The following is a 27155-nucleotide window of genomic DNA, read 5'->3' on the forward strand; positions in this document are numbered from 1 at the left end:
CTGTACCATACAGTAGCACATCGACCACCCTTAGCAGATTCATTCACACGTTTTAGTGCACTAGAATACTCATTGACATAATTATACATGTCGTAGCTTTAATTACTACAGATTGCAAATACTTGCAAAATATGCACATTTTGGAAAGTGTTCTGGCAGTACCTACATGATGTGAATGTAACATTTATAGTTCTTACTTTTTTTGCCACACTTTTTTAAATATTTATAAATGTGCCTGGATATATTTGTCCTTTTAATCCGAGGGCATTTGAGGTCACAGGTCACTGATAATGGACAACAGTCATATCTTACTTTAATTAGAAATATGTTTTATTGGCTTCAGAACACTGCTATATCCAAGCAAAATAATGCACTGATATTCCATCCAAATATGGCTTAAGTCCAGCTCAAACATGTGTATACATACACTGACAACTATTTAACAATGAGTAACAATTGCAACACAATGTTTGTAATCTGCAAACTTTTTTATGGGAGAACAGGTTTTGTTTCCTTCATAACGCCTGTTTTTTTTTTTTATTGTATTCCCCCCTCTCTCCTAGATCCAACTGTGCTGAGAACATTCGAAAGCACATCCTTCATACAGGAAAACATGAGGGGGTGAAGATGTACAACTGTCCAAAATGTGACTACGGCACCAACTCTCCCGTGGAGTTCCGCAACCACCTAAAGGACATTCACCCTGATATTGAGAATCCAGACCTTGCTTACTTACATGCAGGTATGTAATTTAAAAATATATTATTTTATGTTATTACCTAGCCAAACACAAAACATTTAATGCAGATTACATATTTGATATCAGCTACATACAACATTATCAATGTCTTACACACTGTTCTGCACCAGATTTAATACTTTAAAATTGACTTTATTTCATATTTAATTTCACCCTATAATCATTTTTGATTGAACTTTTAAGGACTATGTATATTTTTCAATAAAAAAAATCTGATGGGGTTTGAATAGCATCCAACTAAAGTATGTGTTAAAGTTCTCCGTCGTCGGGACAGATTTCCATCATTCAGAAAAATTAAGCCCATGCGTGTCTCAACGTTGCAAAGCCACTTGCCACACTCTCTCAAACCCTCTTTATGCTCTCACACCGTTTTCCTTGCCACCGAGAAATTTTGAATATGTTCAAAATGTGATTAGGAAGAAACAAACAGTCGTGCGCTGACTGCGCTCTTTGACAGACAAAAATTTCATTTTAGCAGAGTTACATGGCATGCACGCCATTGCTTGGTTGTTGCCGTTACAATAATGCTGTCTTGAGAGCTGTAATATGGGGACGCTTTTATTTTGTAGGTGCCGCGGGAAGTGTTAATCTTCATGATGCGTGGAAGGGGGAGTGCAGTTTGCTTTTCAACTAACGTGGGTTAAACTCTTTTGAAAGGTGGCGCGTTGCGGCGTTAGTAAACATCAACAGGCATCAAAATCACACCTTTTGGTGAAATACGCCATTTAGAAACCAAAATATGTGACCACATTATAAAAGCGGCTAAACTTGCCACATGGGTAGACGTGTGTTTTGTTTGTGTGGGTGTGTGTTTTGCGCTTGACGTCACGCATCGTTATCATCGTTGTTTCATAACTAGTGTGCGTGCGTGCACGTGCATTTGTGTGTGTGAAGCTGCAAATATTGCATACATGAGCTAACTTGTCCCCCCATTTCACAAGTTATACCAACAAAAACGTAATATGTTTATATCGCTCTTATGAATCTATCTATCTATCTATCTTGGATTAATCCAAAAGTCATAAATATAACTTTTCTCTTATGGTAGTTGGATTTTTTTTTTTTTTTTACAGGTAACTAGAAACTCAGAATACATTTTAAAAGTAAGCCAACTCATACCATAATATAACCATGTATAGATAGATTATTATTCATTGATACTGGCTTTTAATTTTGTTTGACTTCTTTGTTTCATTAAAATGCATCAAATTGATGCATTTAAATATTAAATTTAGCACATTTTGTTCCAAGGGAATTTATGTACAATATTATTTAAATAGAATCCGTCCGCGTGCGCCTCGCCTCGCTTTACTGCAAAATTTGACCACAGTCATTTTAATTAAAGAATAAAAAAAGTTTTCAGTCAAATGATTTTTTTTTGCTTTAACCCATGAACTAAAGTGAGTGGTAGTTAAAGCTGCTCTATGTAGGAGTTTGCCCAAAAATATCTTTATAATAGCCTTTTTATTTGACCATTTATCACTCAAGCATCTTTTCATTAGATTAACACCTTAGATGTTCACAAGGCACAGACTGGATTCGGGTTTGAATTTTCAGCCCTCTGTTTAGTGTGTACATGAAAAAGGGAGTGTGCAGTTTAATTTTTCGGCAACACGTGGCAGTAGCGATTCAAATGTCAATTTCCTGCATTGAGCAGCTTTAAGGTCAACTAACCCAAGCTCTATAATACCCGTAGAGGTCAGAGTTTCTCATTTGCTTGAATGTTCTTTTTGTCTGGAGATCAAGTCTTGCTGTTCTCAGCCACAAAGACATAGCTCACAAAGATTGCTGGTCTAGTCCTCCCTGTCAGTCACTGAGACCACAGACTAGAGACAGATGAAATCATGTTCTTCCTCTGTTTGTTTATTTGTATCCCATTGGTCTTCATTTGTCCTTGGAGAGTCACCAAATCCAATTGACAGAGTGCTTGTCCTTCATAGGAACAGAGGAGGTAGCCTTTATCCTGTTATCCTTCTGACCTCTTAAAACTATAAAACACCATCCATTTTTGCAGCATTGTGACTAATTTCTTCTTGAAACCAAATAGGTCTGATTTTGCCCTTTTGTTGTTTCTGAAAACTTTGTTTTTGTAAAACAGAGTGCTCTACATTAAGTTATACCATAATTTGTTTTTAAACTACAGCTGAACCTAACTGTACCCTCTCACCTCAAACCCAGTGCTTGCTGAAAACCTTTCACCCCATAATTTTCCTCACCTCAAGTTCACTGTGTACGTGGATGACTTTGCTGCAAAGACTCTTGGTTTTGATTAAATTTTTGTTCCCTTCCATTTTTAATCGTCAGCTATAGGAAAACACAATTGTTATTCCAAAATCCTGTTGAGCAAATTTCAAGGCTACATTTAACTCATTCACTCTCAGCCATTTTCATTGAAGCAACCCCCTTCGCTCTGTTTTACTGGATTTTGACAGATTTTTCAAGGCCCACAGAATATTGTGTTCTATTGCTATAAAAACATGGAACCTACCTAAAGAAAGATTAGAGACTCTTCTTTCATCAGGAAAAAAGTATATTTGTATCTGTTTCCATTTTGCAGCAATTAGCAATAGAATATAGCTAAGTTTCATCATTATTCACAAATCTGTTTAAAACACTGGGGAAAAGATCCCTTTTGCAACATGGCCCTGGCTGATCTCTTATACTCTGCTGCCACCTGCTGGCAATTTTTGTAACAACTACCATTGCTGTAAGCGTTCTCTTCAGTTCAGAAGCTGCATCAAAGAATTCTGTATGCTCTAGCATAAAAACAAAAATGTATTAATACGTTTTTGGGACCTTGCCAATATTTAATGTAGAACGTTTGTATATGTTTTTGGGAGTAAATACGTTTAAGGGGTCATGATATGAGCACAATTCATCATAATCATGGTCAAAGTCGCAGATGGATGGTTAAGACTTGTTTGGAACCTGCATCCTGCATTCTTCTCTTTTATTCAACATTTACATGGCATGAAAATCTATTACTTGCGTTAACGATAATTTATGTTTGTCATCTTAGTTGATGTGATGATCTTGCCATTGTCAAATTGCATGGAAATACATTATTTAATAAGTGGTAAAACAACAACTCATTTCCTACATCAATGCATTGAAGCTGTAGGTGGTTGTGGGGGGTGGGGAATCTTTGAAATTGCACTTGTGATCTTTCCATCTTTCTAAAAAAAAGTGATGTGGTAACCAAAAAAAAGCAATGCTTCATCTAACTAGACAGAACAAGAGCAAAAGAAACAGACAGGAGAAAAAAAGATTAAGAAGGTGGATGTTGAATTAACCTGCATGTGATTGCTCTCTGTCAGTGTGGTACGAGGGCCAGCAGCGAGAGGCAAATCATCTGTGATGGCCCTTCCTGCTTTTTCCCCTTTGAAAGACACAGATCAAACGCACCCTACTCACAAGCCCTCGCAGCCCCATCGCATCGGATTGATTGACACCAGAGTGTCTTGGCTGCTTCCTATATAACTCTCTTCACCTACGTCTCTCTCCATCTTCCCTTCTTTATTCATTGTCACAACATGAATTAAAGCCCTTCTCAGGGATGAAAGCAGAGATATTTTCCAAATGAAAGAAAAGATGGAATTAGACTCTGCAAGTAATGGTTTGGAATGATGATTAGAATTTGAGACGAAAATGAGGAAAAAGGAGAGTTTGATGTAATCAAATGGTAATGGGAATTGTCTTTCTTTTGCGATCTGCAGTCACATATGCCAGATCCGGTACACACTGCACAGGACAGTACGCTGTGATGGACCTCAGTTTTTCGGTTTTGCTATGTGCTTGGGGTGAGTTAATTAAAACATGGCTTTTATATGCGGTTGCTGCCCTCCCCCCAAATTGTCTCTTTATTTTCTGTGCCTCAGTAATATGTGTATTTCCCTCTATCATTAACAAAGCGCAAAACCCTCTTTATCTTAAATATGAGATACGAGGTGACGGGATGTTTTGTGTGCAAAACCACAGACAAAGCAAGCCGGGCTGTGGTCCTCCTTGCTATCCCTAATTAAGTGGCCATCCATTACTGCCACAAATGTCTCGTACTTCAAGTCACCACAAAAGGAGAAAAAACCCAAGAGAATGTTATGCTGATGTAGTTTACTTTGTTGAAAGATTGTTATAAAATGCCAATGATTGTCTAGTGTCATAGTTTTGAATCAAGCATGAGTGAAACGTAGTAGTTTTATGGCCATATTGGTCAGCCTTACCTACCAGGTATACTAATTTGTTTGGAGGCTCGTTTTTTGTTTTGTTTAGTTTTTTAATAAACACAATTGTGCATGTGCGCATAGCAGAGCCCCATCCTGGGCTTTCACCTACCCTTTCACATGAAATTACACTTAATACTCCTGAGTTTTACATGTGCATTATGTTTAAAAAATGTGTTGATTTGTGGGGGACAGGTGTGTATGTCAAGGCATGTGTCTTGGTAGTTCAGTGCATACAGCATCGACACAGTGTTGACATTGTGGAAAAAAAAGGCACAAACATGACCGCTGAATTCAACAGCTGTTTCCGACAACGATGTGTTACATGTTTCTATAGGGGACTGTGTGATAAAAACAAAGATCACAAGCCTTGGGGGGGGGGGGGGGGGGGGACGACAACAAAACTGTGGGACTAGGATGCTTAAATCCAAATACCAGCCGGCAAAAATGTTTTAAACTTTTGTCAACATTTGTCAGGTTACATGTAGACATGACATAATTAATTGATTAATTAACAATTAATCATAAAATTAACTGGCAAGTATTTTGATAATCGATTAATCATCAATCAACTGAATCATTTAGAGTCAGTGTTGGTGCACAATTGTCCAAATTGTCTGATCTCAGCCTCGCAAAAATAAACATTTTCTGATTCATCTAGTCCTTTTTTAACCAGCACTAGTGTGTGCAGTTGAATGTCTGTATACAGTACATAAACTGAAATAGTCAAACACACACACACGAGGTCCTCTTCTGTGAGTGACATATGGAAGGAATACATGAGGGCAGGACTGTTCCTCCATGGGATAATGAATAAAACCAGACAGACAGACCGTCTTCTCCTATAAATCCATTATTATTCAATCCACCTTCTCCCTCAATTCAGACACACACTACTTACCCAGATACAGCTAAGCTGTCTATGACAAGAGGGATATACTGACAGGGGGGAAAAGCTGAACAAATAAGAAAGAATTGCACCAAAACTTTGCCGAGCAGATGATTGAGACAAGTCAAGACTGCTGCTTTTCAGTTTCAGACAAATCTTGCCCTTTACTGAGTCAACACAACCCTTTGTCTCCGCGTCTTCCCTCACTTACACCCTCTTTGGCTCGAGTACTCTTTTTATGAACTCTGACGTGACCTTTGCCCCCTTTTACTGTACCAAGCACCCTTTGTCTTCTTCATTTGCCTCTGGTCGTATGTTTGGTGACTCCAGACACAGAGGAAGCATCACTAATTACCAGCAGGCTCAACTTTCCCAACTAAACAACCAATTATCAGCGCTTAAGCTCAAACCGAGTCCCATGTTTTCTGATACAGTGGCCTATTAAGGGCCCTTATTTCTCCCCCAGCATAATTGAATCCCCTGGCTGCTAATCAGTGGGCTATTTTAAGGCAATGTGCAGTTGGTAATCAGAGGTCCTGCCTATTAGACTATCAGATCCCAATTAAGTGCCCTCTTATTTCTAACATAACAAGTCGCTACTGTCACTGCTGTTATTGTAACTCCCTTTTTAGTGGCCAGTTTCTGTTTGGCGTGCCAAAATAAAAGGGCAAAGGTTAAGTTCAGTGTCAACTGTTGGTGTTTTTTCATATTATTACTATTTACATGTGGTGAGGAATTAAGGGAAACGATGGGTGATGTAGATAAACTCTCAATTGTCTAATTGATGTGGCTCACTGCTTTGTTTATTCCTGTTTCATGCACAAAATAGTCTTTTACAGTAAAAGCTGTATCAAAGGAGTTTAGTCCATTTCTTTCGAGATTAAATTTTATGGTCTGCTTCCATCTGCAGAGTAAGTTTAATGTCAACATAAATCTGTGCTCTGCCTGATACACTCATTTCATGATGAAACTGATGGATGTAATTCAAGTGCCTCTGTAACATCAGGGAGTGCTCAACCTAATCTATTGCAAATGTTTTTTCAACCACTTTTATTTAGGTTTAATGAGTGCACATATCGCAAACCTCTCATTAGCAAATAGATAGGCACTGAAGCTGCTAAACTACAAATGCAAACATCTATCTCCTGCTGCCTCATGGGCCTCTCTGGCAAAATTGGATGCGTCTTATTGCAGATTTTAGATTTGAGAAGAAAAAGTTCTGAACTGAATGCCGCCAATAACAGGACCTGTTTCTGTCCTCTCAGACATTTCTCTCAAATTCTCTGGTTGCATCTTGGTGACTGCTGAAGTTGAGGGCAGTCTGAATATGATTGAGGCCCACAGAGAGTAGCTTTTGAATATATATAGTACTAGTATGTGTGCGTGTGTTACAAAAAGCAAGTGTGCACGTCTCAAAGTCTGTGTGTTTAGTGTCGGTGTCGACTCCCCACAGCCTAATTAAAGGGCAAGGGAAGCCACTCACAGAGAGTTAAAATCTAAAAGAGTAAATTAGCCCTCAAAAAAGGGGTGTGTCAAATGCACAATTCCACACAGTCCATGAAATCTCTTTTGGCACCTTTGTAAAAAAGAGAAAAATGAACAAGGAGGATGAAGAAAGGGGTATTGTCTAAATGAGTTCTCAGTGCATATTGTTTTTTGATTATTATTTTTTCTATTATTTGAGATGGATGAATCACAGTTTGCTAGGTCCACATAGTAAGTGAATGTTGGTGTGTGACTGGCAATATTTCCTGAGTGTAGCCAAAAAGTAAACTGATCCCAAATAAATGGTGTGTCAATTAAATATATGCTTCGTCAATATTAAAGCAGTATTTTGATTTGGAAATAGCTAACATGCATACTGCCATTCATATTTGTTTTGCATTAATTAATTATTATTTTTAGGGATGTTTGATACCACATTTTTTACAAGTATGAGTCTCAACTCTCGAGTAGTCACCGCTACCGATACCACTAATACTTTTGATACAGTGTTCCCTCGCTATAACACGGTTCACTTTTTGCTGCCTCGCTATTTCGCAGATTTGTTTTTTTGGGTGCAATTTTGCATGCATTTATTTTACAGTAATGTACCTATTTTATAAAAATGTATAAAGGTTTGAACATTGAGAATGTTTAAACAAGAGAAAAATGTGAGAAAATGTAAATGCCTCAATTAGAAAAGTGTATAAACTGTGTGGTGAGGGCTTTTAGAGCCTTAAAGCATTTATAATAAAGTGCTGGTTGTAAATAATGAGTTTGGATTATATTATTTTATTCGCTTCCTCTTAAGTAAGATTTCAGTTCATCAATCACATTTAAGAGTTTTATTTTGTTCTAACCTGTTACAGTGGTTAACTTATTTTTACACATATTGTACATGAAGAATATTTTAAAAGAGTACTTAAAAATTGCCCATACACTCAAAAGATTTTCTGATGATAGTATTCCTAGTGTCTTGTTATTTCAAGGTTTTAAATCCAACCAAATCAGAGCTGCATCAGTGTCCTAAAATGGATTGTGTTTGACCTTAGAGATTCCATATAGTACAGTGTCATAATTTTCCTGTTTGTGCGTTGGGCAGTGGCGGCTAAAATTACGGTCATTTTATGTCTGTTAGGGCTAAATTAATGTTATGTTGTCTGGCTGTGGTCTGAATGAAGAATATTGCCTCTTTGTTGTTTCATCTGCACTGTTTGACTGCTATCAAGTGTGTTGCTGGCATGTTTGAACATGTCCATGCATTTCCCCAGAGAGAGACATTAATCAAGATTATTGGTGTGCAATACACACAGCCTGTATGGATGCATGAACAAATATATAACCTTATAGGTCTTTGCCCAAGGACTATGGTGTACATTTGTGCATACTGGAGATTTCATGTCCACATAGTCTCAAATGTCATTCTATTGCAGTGATTTCCTGGAAAATAGATCTTAGTTCTGTCAAATCTGGGCCTGCAGGCTTGAGGCCTTAATGGCATCTCTCAGTGAAACACACAAGCTTTCCTTACCCATACACATACAAGTAGGACTCAAACTCACCCTCCTGGATTCGCAGTGAAGAATACAGATTTGGGTCCCGCTGTAGATAGTGATCAGCCTGGCTGTGGCTTTAGAAATGTTATCTTTACCAGGCTGCTGAATTGATAATACTCACCCGTGTGCATTTTATTACAAAGGCCCAGTTTGTAAAAAGGTAATCATTTACTCTTGCTACTATCTACCCTAAGCCATACATCTTCTGTCCTCACAGGACAAAGTTATGCTGCTGCTTCTCACTTTTTTTAAACTATGTTTTGCTTTTCAATGCATTTATAAAATAACAGCTGTTTTAAGGGTTTTCACCTCCTGCTTTATCTTCATAGCAGACACCAATAACTGGTGCGTTTTATTAAATTCATGTTTTTGTGTATTTATAGATGGGCACAGTGTGTGTGCGTGTGTGTGGGGGGGGGGGGGGTGTGCGTGCGTGCGTGCACACGTATAGAACATAAGGGCTAAAAATGACAGTGAATGAAGGGCTAATCCCTTTGGGTGTATAGCAGAACTAGGCCTCCAATTTCAATTATCATATTTATCATATTTATTCATTCTGTCCTGCTTAATGCTGTCTCTCTTCCTCACATTTGCTCTCTCTCACACATCCTTCTGTACATTAATCTATTTTTCCCTCCACTGCTCTCTCCACTGGTGACATGTAAGCCTGCCAGTCAAGTTGATTGACAGTACTCAAGTAGCCCACAGTAAAGTGTCATTTTTTTCTTTTCATTTTTTCTTCTTGGTCAGACGCTGTAATAGGGTCTTATCAGGAAACCCAATTTATTGTTTTTTTGTTTTTTTTCCTGTAGCGCTTGTGGGTTGCCACTCAAAGTGATTGACAGCTCTCAGATTTGCGAACTGTAAAGCTGGGATTTCCTTTAAGTTGCTATGTTTATTTTTGTTTAGTTTTTTTAAGATTGCACATGTGCTTGTGTTACACGGCCAATGCCACACACGCTGTTAATGCACAGACAGTCATACTGTAGATTAGCTGCTGTTTTGTTTTGGTCTGACCTTGGCAGTGATTTCAGCTGACAGATGGCAATATGTAGTCTGCTCAATGTGTACCAGGTTAAATTAAGCCCTGTGAACGTCTTTGCTTGGGCATGGATTTATATATTAAATTTGGTGTGGATTCACAATGGGCTATGTAATTCTAGTTTACAGTTTATGCTATACAACATATTTTATAATATGTTATAAATGTGTGAAACTGCAGGCTTATTTCAAAATGTATATTCTCCTTTTATCTGGTTGCTTCTTGCCTTCCTGAGTGAGTCAAACGTCAATGTGTGCGCCTTTATTTGATATTCATTTCAAATCACATCTGTGTGTCATCTTGTGTGTGTTTTTATTAAATGTCCTTTCCTGTGTATGCGTGTAATGCTTGTTTATGAATATCAGCTCCCATGTGTAAGCCATTGTGTGTGTGTATGACCTCCGAATACTAAGGCTTATCGTGGCACTGTTCCACATTATTGATAGCGAGCAAAGATATCGACAGGCCAAGCACCAGCAGCTTCCAGCAACGCAGGCAAACGGGATGGGGCTTTGACATATTGTGCGTCTCAGCACAAACCATAAATAATTCTGACACGTTTTTGTATGCATGGGAAAGTCCTTGATTCAGCCTCCCATAAAAATAAACTTCTATTATGGAAGGTATTTGTCAAGTGGGTGCGTGATGGATGGCCCGGCGTTTACCCTGTGGCAGGACGATGGGTTATGGATGCCCGCCGCCCCTTGCTGGGGGAGGAGTTGTACCTAGCAACACTGACACCAGAGTAATTACTTACCTCCTCACCACAGTGACACTCAGAGGAGGGAATGGAAGAGGGCTGAGGGCATAGTGGTCTGTGTTGGGGTGTATGTATCTGTTGGGATAGCTGTTTTATACAAATAACTCAACCACGCTCTGTAACTACACACCCAGCCCTACCCATCCTCAATTTCAACATCCGATGCACAAATCTAAGGCTACAAGGGCAATTACAGTATGCACCAATTGCGATGGATGGACATGAACAACATTTTGATATTTTATCGTTGCAAACATCAGACATGACATAATTAATATTTCCATTTCTTAATCTGACCCCCCAGCCACGGTTTAGCTCCAGTGAGCTGCCCTTGAGCAAAGCATTGAACCCCCAATCACATCCTAATCATATATATTTTATAGAGGGTGGTGGGGTCAATATTCTGAGAAAAAAACTCACAAATTTGCCACGTTATAAAGTTGCAAATTTGCGACTTTCTAAAGTGGTAATTTTGCAAGTTAATAAAGTGGCAAATTTGAGACTTTATAAAGTGGCAGATTTGCCTCCCAGTGCAGAGGAAGTGAGCTTGAGTCCGGGCTTCGGCCTTCCTGGGTAGACTTTGCATGTTCTCCCCATGCTTGAGTGGGTATTCTCTCTGCAACAACAAAAAAGAAAGAAAAAAATGCTGTCACATTTCATTACTTTTGAAAAAGATTCTTAAATGCTATCTTTTTTTTCCCCTGAATTATTTTTTATTAATTTGCCATCAACAGCAGTCACCTCCACTTTTGTAAAAAAAAAAAACTAATTTCGATCACTTTGTGAGGATATTATATATAGGGCCCAACTGATATGGATGATTCCAAATTTTGGGCAGAAAAAAGTAAAAATTACCAATTAATAAGCAGATAATTTTCAAATATATAATGCATTAAATTACCCCCCCCCCCTAATGCATTTCAATGGGTATCATTTATATGCAAATTTTTGCTGTTAAAATTAACTTTGCATTGAATGAGAGTTCCATAGAATTACCTTATCAGCAAATTGTATTATATGTATTTAAAGATACATGGTTATTGTATAGATTGTTGTGTAAATAATTAAGCCATTCTTACTCGTGCACAACTGCTGTACTTTATATGGTTAGAGGACAAAATAAGAGTGGAAAAAATAGCACACACACACACAATTATTTGATCGAGATTGAAATCTTGATTAAGAAAACAATTATTGATTTCAAAACTTAGTATTTATTCAACTACTAAAACTCAACTACTCAAAAGTATCATCATAGCTTCATGCCCATTCTTCCCTGCACTTTTGTTTTTTTCAAGTACAAAATAACAAGTCTCTTTTATTGTTATTCCTCATTTTCATTTTCTTAAGCATTACTCTTATCATTTTATCATATTTATCTTTATTTTTATCTTGTGTTATTTTTACATGTCTTGGGACTTAGTGGCTTAACCTTGGACCTCGGAGTTTGTGTCATTTCTTGTGGAAATGCATGTTTGTAAGACAAAAATGATTTTGAAGTTTAATTAAAGTTGAATTTTGAGGAAAGGAAAATTCCTGGAATACTTGAAATCTCAACTTATAACTTGAAAGAACAATTACCAAATAAAGCTATAAGAAAGGAAAATAATAATATACTATAATAGCAATAAAAAAAAACAATAAGAACAAGTACTGGCTGTTCCTGCGCGTTTTGGCCTGATAAGGGCTGTGTGGTGCCATGCATCCATGGTGTACACACATAGAATGAGAACAGAAGTTGTGATTGACCTCTATTAAAATATAAAAAATTTCACATATTGGGAATAATTTGTGCCTTTGAGTAATTGTTGTCTTACCTGTGTGTATGTGTTTCCACAAACAATATTCGTTATTTGAAGGAATATCACTCCTGAAGTTGATGCTAATTTTCCCTTAGCATGTCAATGGGATCCTCCATTTACTTTATTATTACATTAGCACTAGCGATGGTTTTTTAAACCAAGTATGTTTTGTATTTAAAGCTACAATGTGTGTAGTTCTTCTTGTTGTGTGTTTAGTTTTGCAGTAAACTCCAACTGGGTGTCATGAAACATTTTAAAAGACACTTAGGGACAACAGAATCATATACGCTACACATTTTCTAGTTGCTACTGTTACGCAAGCAAAATGGTTCATTCGGGCTACTTGCACAACGTCGGAAAGTTTGTTTCTCTTCTATTATAACCTTTTAAGGGGAAAACAGTCAGCCATTTGGTCAATTATTTTGGCCGATGTTTGAAGAGTTATAATCGTCCGCCGTTTAATTGGACGTGCCCTAATTATATTTGTAGAGAACTAAATCTGAACAAATGTCTGTTTTAGTTTGCATGCATTCACAAGTTTATGCCCATGCTCATATTTATGAATATGTACAGGCATTTGTATTTGCTAATTAGGGCATATGTGAATGTTTGTATGTCAATCTGTGAGTTAAACAGCCAGATTGAGAGGCCTTGGGTGCCATCTGAGAATGAGGAAGGGTAGGCGTTGGGTAAAGAATGCGTTCTCCACTAACCGCTACACACCTACCCTGTGTAGGTGTGCAAGTGGCAGCCTGGGTCATGGTGGGGGCACAGTGGCAGCCCGTCAGTGGGAGTGACACCTGTTCACCACTGCTCACCACTTCATTTTTTACAGCTGCTCTTGTCCCGCTGCCTCAGCCTTTTTCTCTCTTGCTTGTTCGGTGCCCTCCTTCGTCCCCTCCGCCCACTTATGCAGCACGGAGGCGATGCTCGTCAGGTGAGGTTGCGGTGAATAAAACAGGTCCAGATGTTCTTTCATGCGATAAGGGAGTAGGATTCTTGTCAAGACACAAACACTGACAACTAACATCAACATATTGCCTCTGTGACACTAAGGCTGCTGTTAGGTGAAGTAACTGGTACAAGGTAGTTTGTGTAATAAAGCCCATATAATCAATGCACAATCTTCAATTAGTGCAGGTAAGAATAACCCTTAAGTGTTTTACACTACATACATACACTGTATACTTTTTTTCAAATACGCCATTCACTTGCGATTCGGCATGATTCGCAGCCCAACATTAGGTGGGTTTCCATCCACCCATTTTTATTTGAATTTTCAAGAAATGCAAAAATAAAACTGAATGGAAACGCTAGAAATTCAAAAAAGGGCCCAAAATTCACTAAATGTTTTTACGCTTGGACGGGGTGGATTTTGAAGCGTATCGAAAAAAGGAAAATGCGAATTTTGGCTATGGAAACATGTTTTGCGAATAAACGCAAAAAGACTGGATAGACTTCGCTCGTTTTCACCAGATATTACGACACACGTATATTTGTAGTCCCAAAGCAATGGCAGATGATAAAGTAAGGTATGTTTGGGAAGACGATGAAACAGAAATCTTTTTAGAATTAATTAAAGAAGCGAATATTAATGCAATTTTAGATGGAAAACAGCAAAGAAACGCAGCAAACTCAAATGTCGTCATCACACAGCGCAGTCGCTTCCTGTTGTTCTTCTTCTTTTAAAGTACTGGTGGATCACATATCTATGGTGTATACTGCCACCTACAGCGGCTGAGTCCCTTTTCAATATTCGCAAAAGAAAAACAGATGGAAACGGGCATAAATCGCATGTCCGTTTTGCGCATTTTCAGTAAAAGGCGGTGGGCAGCTAATGAGAACAAGTTGTAGAACACACGTGTGACATTCGACTGAATAGTTGAGCTGCGTACGGTCATGTTGCTCAGTGTAAGAAAGGAATTATATTGAATAAAGCTATTACAGGGTTTAAGACATTCAGGTTTTCAAGACAATCACATCATTAGGGACACAGCAACAGTCAACAGTCAAGTGTAGCTATGCCTCTCACTGTATTATATGCACTTTTGAGTGACTGTATTGCATCTTAGCATAAAAATTAAGATTGAGGCAGACGGTCTTGAGAAATGTTTTTTTTTTTTTTCAAGTATGGATTGGGTCTTGTTTAACCTTGTAACCCTCTCTCATGATCTAGAAAGGTGGACTTAAACTGCTGTCTGCTGCTACAGATGGGGTCAGAGAGAGGAATGGTTCTCAGTCAATAGGCTTAGAACACCATCAGGGACTATCGATTAGAGTGGACAGTGAAGCTAGCGCTGCACTAATTGTTTCTTTACTAGCCTGTGGCAAAGACAACATGGGTTGGAAGTCATGAATCTTACATCTGTTTTGTTGTGAAAGCATCAGGAGTTAATAGCCTTTGATATCAATGTGTGTGTGTGTGCGCGTGCGCGTGCGCGTGCGCGCGCGCGTGCGTGCTTGTATGTGTGTATGTGTACGCGTGCATACATTTATAATATATGAAATGAAACAATGTATTAGACTGAACAGATGATGTTGCTGAGTGGTTCTTGGCAGAGGCTTTTGTTGTTTTTAAAAACCCGAATAAGACCCCTGGGCTACCCAAATTCTTGTTCCATATAAATGGCATTTGGAATACCTCGTTTGAGCAAGGCATTGGTTTGCATTGTGCACATGCTCAATTCTTGTTCGCCTTTTTTTTTTCTTCTTCGCTTATTTATATGCATAAAGAATCTTGGTCTTTGTAGTAAGAAACATCTTGTATGCGCAGCTCTGTCCCACAAGCTAAAGGAGCCTCGCTTAAATACATTGATTTCTCTGCTGCGTTTTCACGTTGTTTTCTGTCTCTACAGCGAAAATGCCATAGTTTGTAACGTGTATATAAGTCCGTGCTTCTGGTGCAGCCCGCTGGAAATTTCTCAAGCAGATGTAAACAAACGTGACGATGTAGCAAAGAACCACACTTTTGGAGCGCGGAAGAAACCGACTACTTTATTAAGCATGGTGGAATTTTTACTTCAACCTGAATATTGACGACAAGTAAACAAAGTCATTGTGTTCAAATCTTGGATACAAGAAACTGCAAGTAAGCTGCTCATTTCCTCATTCTCTCATAAGTGAGCCATGATGGAGAGGTCTGGAGTGGGAAGATGAGATGTCCACATAAATGTTGGTGCCGATTTATCACCGTTTTTGGACATTATTAGTGATGTATGTACAATGATTTTCGGTTCTCTCTTTTTTTCCGGTTCTTCTGTTGACTACCACCAAGCTATGGGTAGAGGGAATTGGCATGGCCTTTTTGCTGAGCGGAAAGGGCCGTTTTGAAAGAAGTTAGTAGTTATTAAGTGATTGCGTGGGTTTTCTCCAAATACTCCGGTTTTCTCCCACATTCCAAAAACATGCATGGTAGATTAATTCTCTAAATTGTCCCTATGTGTGATTGTGTGGATGATTGTTTGTCTATGTGCGCCCTGCGATTGGCTGGCAAACAGTTCAAGGTGTACCCCGCCTACAAATGCAAATAGCATTTTAGAGTAAAAAATGGGCCTTATACCGTATTGAAGGTAGATGTCTTCAGTGTCCTATCTGCTAGTCTAACCCCACTGCAGGGGGGGGGGGGGGTTGTGTGTACGCTTGTGCATGCATGTGTATGTGTGTGCATGTGTTTTGTTTATTGCGCACAACAGCAGAGTTTGTTTGTGACCGACTGTCAGAGCGGCCAGCCAGTTGTGATGAAAGACACTTGGACCTTCCCATCCATTTCACATTTGCTCCAATCAATTATTCAACAGGACACCCAATTAAAAATGAGGGAGAGTGGTCAGGGCCTTGCCCCCCAAAGGCCGCCACTCGACAACTCTTTCTGTGAATAATTGGTGCAATTAATTTAGCATTGAGCAATAGAGTAGTTCTCACTCTCCTCTGTCTTTCTATTTCTCTCTCTCCAATTTTTACTGCAAAACCTCTCAACCCCAGCAGTCATTACAGGCACATAGCAAAAACAGTGTTGTAGTGATGTCACTAGAACATAATCATGAACTGTCCTTGAACATGTAGGTGAGGGTGAAGGTTTTTATGCAAATAGTCTATTTTCTTGAGAACACAGTAAGTAGGATTCTATATGGAAGGTTATGGACTGTTAATAGTACAAAAACGGTCAGTTTACATTAATATGTACTTTTTCATTCTTTATCATTTATATGGAAATACCAGGTAGGATTCTATATGGAAGGTTATGGACTGTTAATAGTACAAAAACGGTCAGTTTACATTAATATGTACTTTTTCATTCTTTATCATTTATATGGAAATACCAGTGGTGTAACCACCAAATTGATTTGAAATCTTAGCAGAATATGTATGGAATCATATTTGTGCCAAAAAGAAACTAAAATTTCTTGAAGTGTTAACAACATAAAAATAATCAAGCAAAACTTCTTGAAGTGTAACCAAAACCTTTTGCTACAAATTAAAAAAAAGAAGTGCAAACAAAAACTAAGACTTTGAAATACATTTTTGCTCTTAAGTACATCATTTCCCATAAACATAATTTCTAAAACAGTTTGGTAAAGGTGCAGTATATTTCCTCCTTGCATTAACTGGGTCATTATCAAAACAGTCATTGTCATTATCCTTCACAGATTGACTTTTAGCTTTGTCCTGTTAGCCAGGAAAAAAATGTATTTTTAACATCAGAAATACTAGTAGTAATACAGATAGACATAGATAGTACAGACATTATTCATAAATGTTTTCAATTTGCATTATTTTTTATTTGGTCTCTGTATTATATTGAAGCCTAATGTGTATGTTTACAATTGGTAAGAAAGATCATTTGAATTTCACTGCACTATCATGGGTATATGGCATAGGTGTCAAACTCTGGTTCTGGAGGACCGCAGTCCTGCAGGTTTTGGATGTTTCCGTTCTCCAACACAGCTGATATATGATCAGCTTATCAGCAAGCTCTGCATAAGCCTGATAATGATCCTGCTGACTGAAATCCACTTGTGTTGGAAGAGGGAAACCTCCAAAATCTACAGGACTGCGGCCCTCGAGGACCGCAGTTTGACACCTATGGTATATGGGATTTTAACTTTGGGTAAGATACAAAAAATAATCCTAAATAAAAAACTAGCAAATATATAATTATCAATTAACATCTTATGAAAGATTGTCGGGTAGGGCTGTGCAATTAATCGAAATTCAATTACCATTTCAATTATTACACTTCAAAATTACACAATCAGCAGAATTGTAAAAATAAAATAAAAAGATTAACACTCATTTTGAGTTGTTTAAACTCAAAATTAGTATAGTAATTAATATTCATAATTTTCACCTTTTTAAAATTTTAAAATAACAAATTTAATAAATGTATTTTCATCCAAAAGGAACTTGCATAATTATAGTGTTTCAAATAATTTTATTTGTCCTTGATTTCAATTTTTACCAAAAATAATTGTGATGAATATTTTCTTCATAATCGAGTGTTGGGTTGAATATATCAAAGTTCAATTACAATACTGGTGGTCTTTGAATACATTACGTAGAAGAGGATATTGTTAGTATTTTTACACTACCTCAACTATGACAGGACAATGTCCCAGGTAAAAGGAAATACATTCTGGACAGAAATTAAAAGACCAAAGTTAGGCTTCAAATCTTAAAATGAAAATTGTGACTTCAATGTGTTTAGTTTTCCAAGTGGATATTTTGCCATGGTCAGCAACCCTCCAAATTCTGCGCCAGTAAATGCATACTAGCTCGTCGTATAATTGTTGATGGTTACTCGGTGACCATTTGACCAATCGGAACAGTTCACGGCAAAATAGTGCTAGTACAAGAGTAATCGGAGTAAGCGATATGATTATACAATAAATCGTACCTTTCTACTAAAACAGCTTTCTTTCCGTTCACTATAAGGTCTCTGTATGTCAACCAACATTTTGGCTCTTCCACGCTGCATTTGTTGATTGAACCATGTTGAAATTTCACGCCTTGGACATCGTCTTTTTCCAAAATTAGTGTCTCTGGTGTTGCTTTCTTAATGTTGTCCGAAAGTTCGGACCTTATACATATGAGTAAACGTGATGTCAATAGACGTTACTTGAGATTAACCCCCTATTCCTGCCGCACGAAACATAGACACGCATAGATCCATCTGATGCATCTGAGACGCTGAGCTTTCACTCAAAAAAATAATCAGCCAATAAGAACACATTCTCCATGAAGCCCACCCACCCGTGAGGCTTGTGCCAAAAGTCGTAAGCAAACGGCTGTGAGCGTCAATGCAAAACGAGGAAGTTGAAACAACAACCATGGCGCGTAAAAGGGGAACCAGGAAGTGTAAATGAGAAATTACTGTATGTCATCGAGAGCAAACATTTCCCAGAAAGTCTTAGTTTTGGTTTGCACAAACAAGATTTAGTTTGAAACAAAAAGTTATGTTTACACTTTAAGAAGTTTTGCTTAATTCTATTTAGTTTTGTTAACGCTTCAAGAAGTTTTGCTTGATTCTTTTTGGCACAAATCTAATTCCATAACTATGGAGTTTTTACTAAAATAGTGCATTTTCACCATGTTTGTGGTGTGTAACGTTTTCACGGTTTATGCACATGGGTGAAGTTTCAAAGGAATAATCTATCCTGAACATGATGAGTAATACTGTGCAATTTTTGTAGGCTTTACTTTAAAAAAAAAAAAAGTAACACATAACACAACAGTGAGTTGTACCTCAGCAGGAAGAGAAATTAGGCCAGGTCACACCAAAAGTAAATACTGCCTTACAAAGGCATTATTTCCTTCCTTTTTGTACGTTCTTCTGTTTTATCGTTTCCACAATTTTGGTTAAATTGTTGCTGCCCTTACAATTATCTACCAGCCTACAGCACAAATACCATCAACACATGCCCTTAAATGACAACATTCTCCAGAAGGGTGACAATGAATGGCACAAGAGCTTCAATTTATTCAATCAGACAGACAAACAGAAGAAATATGATGGACTGAACACCCCCACACGTACCGAAACCCGCCCACATCTTGCCTCTACCAGCCCCTCCCCTGTCACCCTATCTTTATTGATCATTCCCTTCCTCCTTTTAAACCCCTTCCTGCCGTCCCACCTTCCTCCACAAACAACCCCCCACCCACCTCTTTTGATAGCCAGATTGACAGATGAGTAATTCCTCTGTCAGTGCTGACTGATACATGGTAATGGGAAGACGTTTCAGAGCAGCAGTACAACACAAAATAATTTCCAATTTACTGCTCATCAAAAGCGCTCGTACAAAAAGAGAGAGTAAGCGAGAGAGCTTAGAGAAAGAGAGGAAAGGGGGTGAGGCGGAGGTGATGGGGAAACACAAAAGTGGATTTATGGCTTCAATTACTGATATTTCACATTTAGTTTAAAGCGACATGTTTTTGTAATGTGACAGGCTTCAGTGGATTTGAAAACCTCTTCAGACCTCTCCGCTCTTCCTCTAGCCCCCCACACTCGCTGTAGAGATAATGAAAATGGGAATCAAGAAGGTGGATGGGGCGGGTGAGTGCAGAAGAGAGAGAGTGATAGGTGTGGCTCCTGAGCTGCTTTGAAAAGCCAAACTTTGAGGAAGATAAGGCCTTTTACTTTATTTGTAGGAAGACTTGCAACTCACCACAGCATTTACTGGGCGGGCTTCAATCGTTACACCACCCGACTTTGTTAAGATGTATTTAAAACGGTCATCTTTAGATGACCAAAGGGAGGTTTTCTGTGGAGTTTACAAGAAAGTGTTTATCCTTTTGGCATCAAATTGTGTTTTTGCATGTGTCTACTGTACTTAAGAACGTAACTGCATTTGTTCACTTCACTCCCCCTAAAAGTGTTGCCTTGGCTGTCGAACCAGTTTTCATCTAAACTATACCAAATTTATGTAAACAAGTAGGAGTCACCTCCCACAGCACCACGCAGGCAAGCCCATACATTGTGTACCCAAACATCTTCCATAAGTGTGTTTTCTGTACTTGTTCTCACCTCACAGCCTGTTCCCCCACGCAAGCGATTTGGATGTCAAAGTAGAGAGTGATACGTGCTGGTGAAAAAGCCTCTTTGTTTGGGTAGCCTTCTGGAGTGAGAGAAAAATACCACCTACTTGCCACAGCAATATGAGAAGACACTTACAGTACACAATACAGTATATGTAAATTGTATCTACTGCACTCATTTCACCCCTTGAACCAGCACAAGCAAGAGTCAGAAGTGTGCATAGGGAAAGTCAAGTCAAATCTAAAGCAATCCTCCCTGTTTTTAACTCCATCTCAAATTTGACTGCTTATCTGTCTGCATATTGCTATAGTCATCTTCATGTAGTACTCTGTATGTAATATGTATGTAATGTAGAATAGGGAGCACCCAGTTTATTTGTTGAGCATAGCATCACATATCCAACTATTATTACTTTGTGAACATTAGCCCTAGTTTATCACATGTCCCTGATGAAAATAATGATTATGGAACTACACCAAATAATGTAAATAGTATCTTTCTTTATGCTGTAAAAGCTAGTGAAATTTTGAACAGAATTCAACATTTTGCAAGTAAAAAAATCGATTAACTATACTTACATGAATATATCACTGATTAAGCAAATTATTAACATGTTTATTAAGCCTTTTACGTATATCTAGAATGTTTTGTGTGTATGTGTGTGTGTGTGTGTGTGTTTTTTATTTATTTTTATTACAGACCTGGATCTCTTCTTCCACAACTTTCCAAAATCCTGGAAAAATTATATGGGGTTTGGTCCTCGAGGGCCGGACTTCCGCATGTTTTTGAGGTTTCCCTACACAACTGATTCAATGATCAGGATCATTATCAGACACCTTGCTGATGAGCTGATCATTTGCATCAGCTGTGTTGGAGAAGGGAAACTTCTCAAACATGCAGGACTCCAACCCTCAAGGACCGGACTTTGACACCTGTACCCTAGGCCATTAAATATGATTGCATAAATATGAAGAGGTGTTGCACACCAATGGCTCATGAGCTGTTTAAAAGACAGAAGGCAATTTGTTGAAATCAATGGTAAACAATTTAAATACAGAAATGTAATTTGTAGGTTACCACAAGGATCGGTCTTAGGACCAGTACTTTTTCTTCTTTATGTGAACAATATTGTAACTTTATCTAAATTGTTAAAATGTATCTAATTTTCAGACGATACCACTTTATATTATGCTGAGAAAAATACAAATCAAGTATTACAAGTAAGTGAGATCAAGTTTCAGTATATTATGAAGTGGTTCAATGCGAACAGACTTTTCATTAAATATTAGTAAAACCAAATTTAGGATTTTTAGTTGTAGAAATATAGTCATCGATGCAACATTGATTGTACAGGGAATAAAGATTAATTATGAAACCAAACACTTATCATGGAAAACCCATTTAGAATATGTCAAAACAAGGGTATCCCAAACCATTACTGTAATGGAGAAGGTTAAAAATTCACTTAATAAGAATGCTTTGCTACTGTTGTATAATTCATTGATTGTTCCATATCTGACTTTTTGCATTGAAGTGTGGGGGTGCGCTTGTAAAACATACACCGAACCAATCTTACTTTTAAAGAAACATGCTGTTCTTGTCATTAATGATAACAGATACAGGGATCATACAAACCCAATATTTATTAGGGATACACCAAAATGAAATGTTTGGCCGCAAACTGAAAATGAGAAATGCTTAGTATTATAATTAATTATAATTATAATATTATAATAAAACATTTAGGCCTATTTAGCACTAGCATTTTAACAAAGCACAATATAAATTCAAATGCGTCCACACCAGACATCAGAGACATGTTGGCGAATGGTACATTAAACACCAAACGCAGGGTGAGCAACTGAGCATTTTCTGGCAGTGCAATGGCACTTTATAGTCAATGTAAAGTAGTTTGCACCGGCGGGCACGTATACGTGCGGTGCGGATGACGCATTTGTAGGCTATTTGGAGCGGGATACGCGCATTTAAAATCGGCACATTCACATATTCACCAACGTTTAAAAATAAATACATTTCTTCGCACCAGCCAATTGGCTTTGGGAATGGACTGCAAAGTCACACACGCTGTACTGTACAGATCTATAGCCACCCGGAGATAGTGACTGGTAAGTGTTTACTTGTTTAAAACTGTTGATAGCAATAGTGCTAACATTAACGAAAGTATTTAGCACGGCCACCAGAATGCAAGTGAAAAAGTGCTTGAGGGGCTCTCATCAAAGAAAAAAAGGAAGGCGCTGCTGCAGGAGAAAGAGTAGCTCAACTGTAGTGCAGTACTCGGCAGCACTTTACCAAGCGACGCTCTCCTTCTCCGGTGTGCACGATGAAGCTGCTGGGACTCATAAACGGCAGCGAGCAGCAAGGCGGACACTCACTCCCGTGTTTGGTGTTTAATTCAAACAGACACTTGCTTGCAGTGTTTGTTTGTTTTTTGCTTGCGACACCACAACATCCTCTTTCGGACATATTCTTTCGGCTTGAATTTTATTTCGGCCAAATGCAGAAAATGCTAATTTTTGCCATTTTAGGCCGAAAATTTTCGGTGGCCAAATATTTGGCGCATCACTAATATTTATACAATTAAAATACTTAAAATGTAATGAATTGGTGGAATATAACCGCCTCAAAATTATATATTGTTCAAAACACAACCAAATTTTACCAAATAACTTGCAAAACAGATTATAAAAAATGAAAGAAAAAAAAAAAAGAATATGTAGGTACGAATTAAGAGGAATAGATTATTTTTTTCTTTACAGTACAGATCAAAAAGAAAAGATGAATTTGAATCCAGGGCGTCAGTCTGTGGAATATTCTTGACTGGAAAATCAAAACATCTCCGTCCATTTGTATCAAGAAATGTATAAAAGCACAATTATATATATATATATATATATATATATATATATATATATATATATATATATATATAATTAGGGGCAGATGTTATTAGCTTTACTTCTTTCTGCCCCCTTTCATTTATTTTCTTTTTTAAAGAACAGAATAAAAAAAATGCTGCACCACAACCTCTACTTGAATCCACTAAGAGGTTATTAATATGTAATTAATTAGTATCCGCTCCAAAACATAATTGAGCAATATCTGAGAACTAACGCTTAGCCAGTAAAGTCACCTTAAATGTCACGTACTTGAGCGTTGTATAACAGGAGAAACATGTATTTGTCATCGCGAGGTAACTAGAAAACAAGAAAAGTGTAGAAAGGGTTTTATGTATGCATGCGTGATCCCATGTGGGTTTTCTAGTTCTGGACCATGACACTTTATCCGTCCTCTATTAAAATCCCTGAATCCAAACTTGTGGTATTCAATCATTTTGATTAAAAGCCACGGTCTCTAACAGAAGTGTTGAGAGTGGAGCTGCACGGTGGCCCACCACGTTTGAGAATTCATATATTTTCATAAACTTTTAACAATGTCAATGAGACACGTCTTCAATCTTTAGCTGTGCGACGGCAGGGCATTCAATCTTTCTTTAGCTTTTCGACAGAAAATTTGAATACAAGTGCAGTGTTATTAATGTGACAGTTCATATGGAGAGTTTCATGGGGGATTTGTGCAGCTTTTTTTTTTTTTTACTATTAGTTTAGGAGACACGTAGCAAAGAGAAATGGAATAAGAAGAAATGCTGTTAGGTCAAACACATCTAGAGGGCCCGTCTGCATTCTTAGCTGAGACTTTAACATGTTAATTTTGCATGCCCAATTAACAGCACTAACTAAGCAGCAACATTCATTTCTGCTGCTTTAGTATATGAGAGCAAATGCATTTTTTGCATTTGTTCATCTATCGTTCTGTATTTCATTGCCCCTCTCTCTCTCTCTCTCTCTCTCTCTCTCTCTCTCTCTCTCTCTCTCTCTCTCTCTCTCTCTCTCTCTCTCTCTCTCTCTCTCTCTCTCTCTCTCTCTCTCTCTCATTAAGTATCAGTCATCAGTTGTTTTACTTAATTGTTTTAATATGTTGTGTGTAAATATAAATTTACCAAACCCCTCTGTAGTTTAAGCAGGATGATTTAAATCACATTTGTATGATAAGAGGTTACATTTATCTTGATCCGGTATCGTGGGTCTGATTGTCCTTCATGCTGTAAAGAGCAAACCCTGGCTAATATGAACTGGTTTGTCAATGTTAAATCAATGTGTATCTTACATGAACGTTTACCGGCTACATAATCCATAACAGTTGGTCGAGTAGCGCTATATTGAGTGTCTGATGCCTTTGACGCATCTTTGGTGTCACGGGTGGTGCCGTACAGGCGCCTTCGAATGAGGCTGGTTGCCATTCGTCCAGTCGAGCTTTTATTACCATTCTCCAGTTACATGCCATAATAACACAGACTATTTTATCAGCATTAACGTCACTACTGTAGATATCCATCTGTCAATATGCAAATGCCGTCTAATGACTCTGCTGTAGGTGCTTGCTTTATCGTGACCATGAACGGGATATGCTATAGAATGAATGGAACGGAACGCCCGTGTACATTGCACAAAGCAAGAAGCAGAAACCATTGGCTAAGTTTTTCCCTAACCATCAAACACCAGTGTGATGAAGAAAATAGGCCCTCTTGTCCCACATCAGGAACCTCTGACCTTAACACTCTAAAAACAGTTGGGTCAAAAATAACCCAATTATAAATCAAAAAAGGACTGATCTACTTTATGGGTCAATTTGACCCAACTTTCTGGGTTGTTTTAGACAAAATGACCCAATTTTTTGACCCAATTTCTTTGCTCAAAGTTGGGCCAAATAGACTATTGTTAATTTTTACCCAACTGTTTTTAGAGTGTACCCGTGTTCTCCTGAATGGTTTGCCCAAACATCCGATAGACACCCTCAAAATCCTTAAAGGGAAAATTATTCCATATTTTCTAATGTTTTTTTTATTTTTATATCTGTAGGGGTAACAGCTAGGTCTCCCTAATTGTTTGTCCGTGTAGCGCATGTTTGTTTATTTGGAGATGGTTGACTTTGGGACCCTCCCATGTTCTGACTTAAGTTTATTCCACCCTCTGCTGCGTATCACAGCCTTGTTGTCAGGAGGATGGATGGAGTATGTCCCACCCAGTGAAAACATGGCCAGCCATCCAATGGTAACCCGCTGGATAACAGATAGATACAGACACCCCACATACCCTTTTGGGGATTTAAAAAGGGGTTTTAAGTCTGTCTTTGTCCATTTGTGTGTGTGTGTGCGTGTGCGTGTGTGTGTTTGCGTGCGTGCGTGTGTGTTTAACAAGTAAGATTGCATGGGCTATTGTAGCCATGGCACTGTTATAGTACCTGCTGGCAGCCCAGTAATGATGCAGACTGATGATGTTAATAAGATGAGCCCCCCCCCCCCCCACCCATTGGTTACAGGACAAACACCCTTGTCTTGTCCGCATACACAGATGTGCATGCACAAATATGCATACAAAAGTACAATGTGTACAAATATGCGCTTTGCAACATTTTGTCGCCATACAGTTTTCTGACAGTATTCCATGTAAGCCTTTTCATTTGTTCAAAAAGAGAAGGCATCTGAAATGAGAAACAACATCCTGATCTTTACAGAGATACCAAATAATAATGGAAGTACAATTGCGTGCAGTGAAAATCTATCCGCTGGAAGGGAGAAAGGGTGAATTACCACGTGTTGTATCGCAAGGTTTTCATGCATGTCACAATATTCTCGTTTTTTTTATTTAACAGATAAAAATCAGGTGGTTGATGTATGGGTTTTGCTACAGGTGCACATGTGTACTGACCCATATATTGCTGTGTGCGGCTATTCTGTCTTAATCTGTATAAACACTGTGGCCTCACAGAAATCTGTTAGCAACCTGCTTAATCTGGTCGCTCCGTCAGTGTTTTGCTTTTATTTAGACTGGCAGTACATGATGTTTGTTGATTTACTTCTCCTTCAACATTGCTTGTTGTAAAAAGGAAACAGTATGAAAATGTCATATCATAACTGTAACAAATATTAGCACGTTTCACTATTATCACAATATTACCAAAATGTAAACATGCAGGCGGCACAGTGGTGACTGGTTAGCACGTCCGCCTCTCAGTGCAGAGGACGTGAGATCGTGTCCGGGCTTCGGCCTTCCTGGGTGGAGTTTGCATGTTCTTTCTCCCCATGCCTGTGTGGGTATTCTCCGGGTACTCCGGTTTCCTCCCACATTCCAAAGACATGCATGGCAGGTTAATTGAACACTCTAAAATTGCCGCTAAGTGTGTATGTGAGTGTGAATGGTTGTTCGTCTCTGTGTGCCCTGTGATTGGCTGGCAACCAGTTCAGGGTGTACCCAGCCTACTGGCCGAAGCCAGCTGGGATAGGCTTCAGCACCCCCGTGACCCTAGTGAGGAATAAGCGATTAAGAAAATGGATGAATGTAAACATGCACCAAATGGAACGCCAACCATAGGCACATTTTGCAGAAATTGCACAAAGCTACAACTATTATGAATTTGACCACATAGAATATCCTTAAAGAGACAATGATATTGTGAAAATAAAAAAAACTTTTGGGGCTCAAACAAACTGCAATGTTTCATAGCACCGTAACATGTCTCTGATCTGTATCT

General features: G+C 38.3%; 1 protein-coding gene across 2 annotated transcripts in view; it reads left to right on the forward strand.

Moving 5' to 3' along the window:
- Positions 1 to 27155, forward strand: part of znf407 (zinc finger protein 407) — a 199498-nt gene that overhangs the window by 140578 nt on the left and 31765 nt on the right. For both annotated transcript variants that reach the window (XM_086079561.1, XM_086079562.1), the window contains exon 9: positions 564 to 742. In XM_086079561.1, coding sequence (XP_085935687.1) covers positions 564 to 742 — 179 coding nt within the window. The remainder of the gene's footprint in view (positions 1 to 563; positions 743 to 27155) is intronic.

The sequence above is a fragment of the Leptonotus elevatus genome, chromosome 6 (genome assembly GCF_054856555.1).
Source record: "Leptonotus elevatus isolate MCC_2025b chromosome 6, RoL_Lele_1.0, whole genome shotgun sequence".
NCBI lineage: Eukaryota > Metazoa > Chordata > Actinopteri > Syngnathiformes > Syngnathidae > Leptonotus > Leptonotus elevatus.